Raw genomic sequence first — 1,482 nt, 5'->3', positions numbered from 1 at the left:
ACAATAGTTAGTGACATGCAAATCTAAACACAAAACACAGGCATGCTGTCATGTTGTTTATACTGCAAGAAAACTACTAGTAAGAAATTATAATACAAAATGCATATCTGTGTGTTAGCTTTCCACTAAAACAAACCACATATATAGCTAAAGATATGCAAATCCAAACACATTCTTCATAAGTGAACTGTGAATGGTTTAAAACAGTTGCAACAACAAGAAATCACAGTTTATAACAGAACAAAAGGAAGTTAATAAATAAAACAGAAAACACAAGGCATTGAAAAAAACGGATATAACATTAGATACAGTTACACAGAATTGAATGATATATATATCCAACAACAGAAACAACAAAAGAAAACAAAAACTGCTTTTTATTTTATATATGTAAGGAAAAGTTTCAATCTGATCTCATTTTGTTGATTTGATTAAGAGCAGGCTGCAAAATATTATAGAGAACCCAAAGAATGGCAGGTGCTACAACAAACAACAGAAGCTGACCCCTATTATCACTACCAGCTTCAGCAATAGCAGCAATTTCACTAGCCATTGCATCTTGTGTTGACACAAACCCTGAAGCTGTTAATCCACCAAGACCCAAACCAATGATAACCCCTTTCGTGTTACGCATACGGTTGATTTGGTTAAGTGCTGGTTGAAGAATGTTGAACAGAACCCAAGCTATGGCTGGAATTATAGGTAACAGAAGTGCTAAACCACGGTTATCTGATGATGCTTCAGCTATGTCAGCTATTTGTTGTGCTGCAAAAGCGGGGTTACAGGCTCCGAGGGTTGAGAATATTGCTCCTGCGAGTGCTGTTCCTGCTATGGAAGTTGATAGTTTGGTGCTTTCTGTTGCGGGAGTTCCTTTTGGAAGAAGGTTCTTGAGGGAAAGGAGTGAAGTGGGTTTTGTAACGAGTTTTGTTGGGTTGTGGAACTTTGGTGAACTAGGAGTGTTGAAGCACTTTGTGTTCATCATGGTCATTGCGATTATGGTTGATGCCATTGATTGATTGATGAATGAGTGAAAGTGCTTGTTTTGAGAGTGTGAATGATGTGTGGATTTTGCAGGTTAGGAGAAATTTTTGGTTTGGAATTATATTTGGTGAAGTTAAGATGGAGAAATGAGGACCAATGGAATTGGGGTTTTAAGATTCTTTTCTTATCCGAATTGATGTGAGATTTGGACCTCATATTTTTAGTGTAGTTCTTATCACTTCATTTTTGGTGTGTTTTCTCAAAGAGATGTGATATGAAAACATAAATTGTGACGAGGGGAAATGGGACAAATTCATGTATTATGTATTGTGATAGTAAAATGGAACACATTCATTGTTCACTATATTGAATAATGTTATTGTTTATTATAAAAAGTAGATAAAATTTCTTTTTCAAAAACACCTACATCCTCTACTCTTCTCATTATTATAAATAATAATTATTTTTTTTAGATTTATTGAATAATTGATATATTTTATA

General features: G+C 34.3%; 1 protein-coding gene across 1 annotated transcript; it reads right to left on the bottom strand.

The window, feature by feature from the left end:
- Positions 1 to 280: 280 nt before the first annotated feature.
- Positions 281 to 1,270, bottom strand: LOC127104989 (photosystem II core complex proteins psbY, chloroplastic). The gene has a single exon (XM_051042140.1). The coding sequence runs from the start codon at positions 1,007 to 1,009 to the stop codon at positions 404 to 406; it is 606 nt and encodes a 201-aa protein (XP_050898097.1). The 5' UTR covers positions 1,010 to 1,270; the 3' UTR covers positions 281 to 403.
- Between the last annotated feature and the right edge of the window lie 212 nt (positions 1,271 to 1,482).

The sequence above is a fragment of the Lathyrus oleraceus genome, chromosome 7 (assembly GCF_024323335.1).
Source record: "Lathyrus oleraceus cultivar Zhongwan6 chromosome 7, CAAS_Psat_ZW6_1.0, whole genome shotgun sequence".
Lineage (NCBI taxonomy): Eukaryota > Viridiplantae > Streptophyta > Magnoliopsida > Fabales > Fabaceae > Lathyrus > Lathyrus oleraceus.
This window is presented reverse-complemented; position numbering and strand designations above follow the sequence as displayed.

What these genes read in the sequence shown, in the direction of transcription:
- LOC127104989 (XM_051042140.1), bottom strand. Translation starts at nt 1,009, where the DNA reads ATGGCATCAACCATAATCGCAATGACCATGATGAACACAAAGTGCTTC.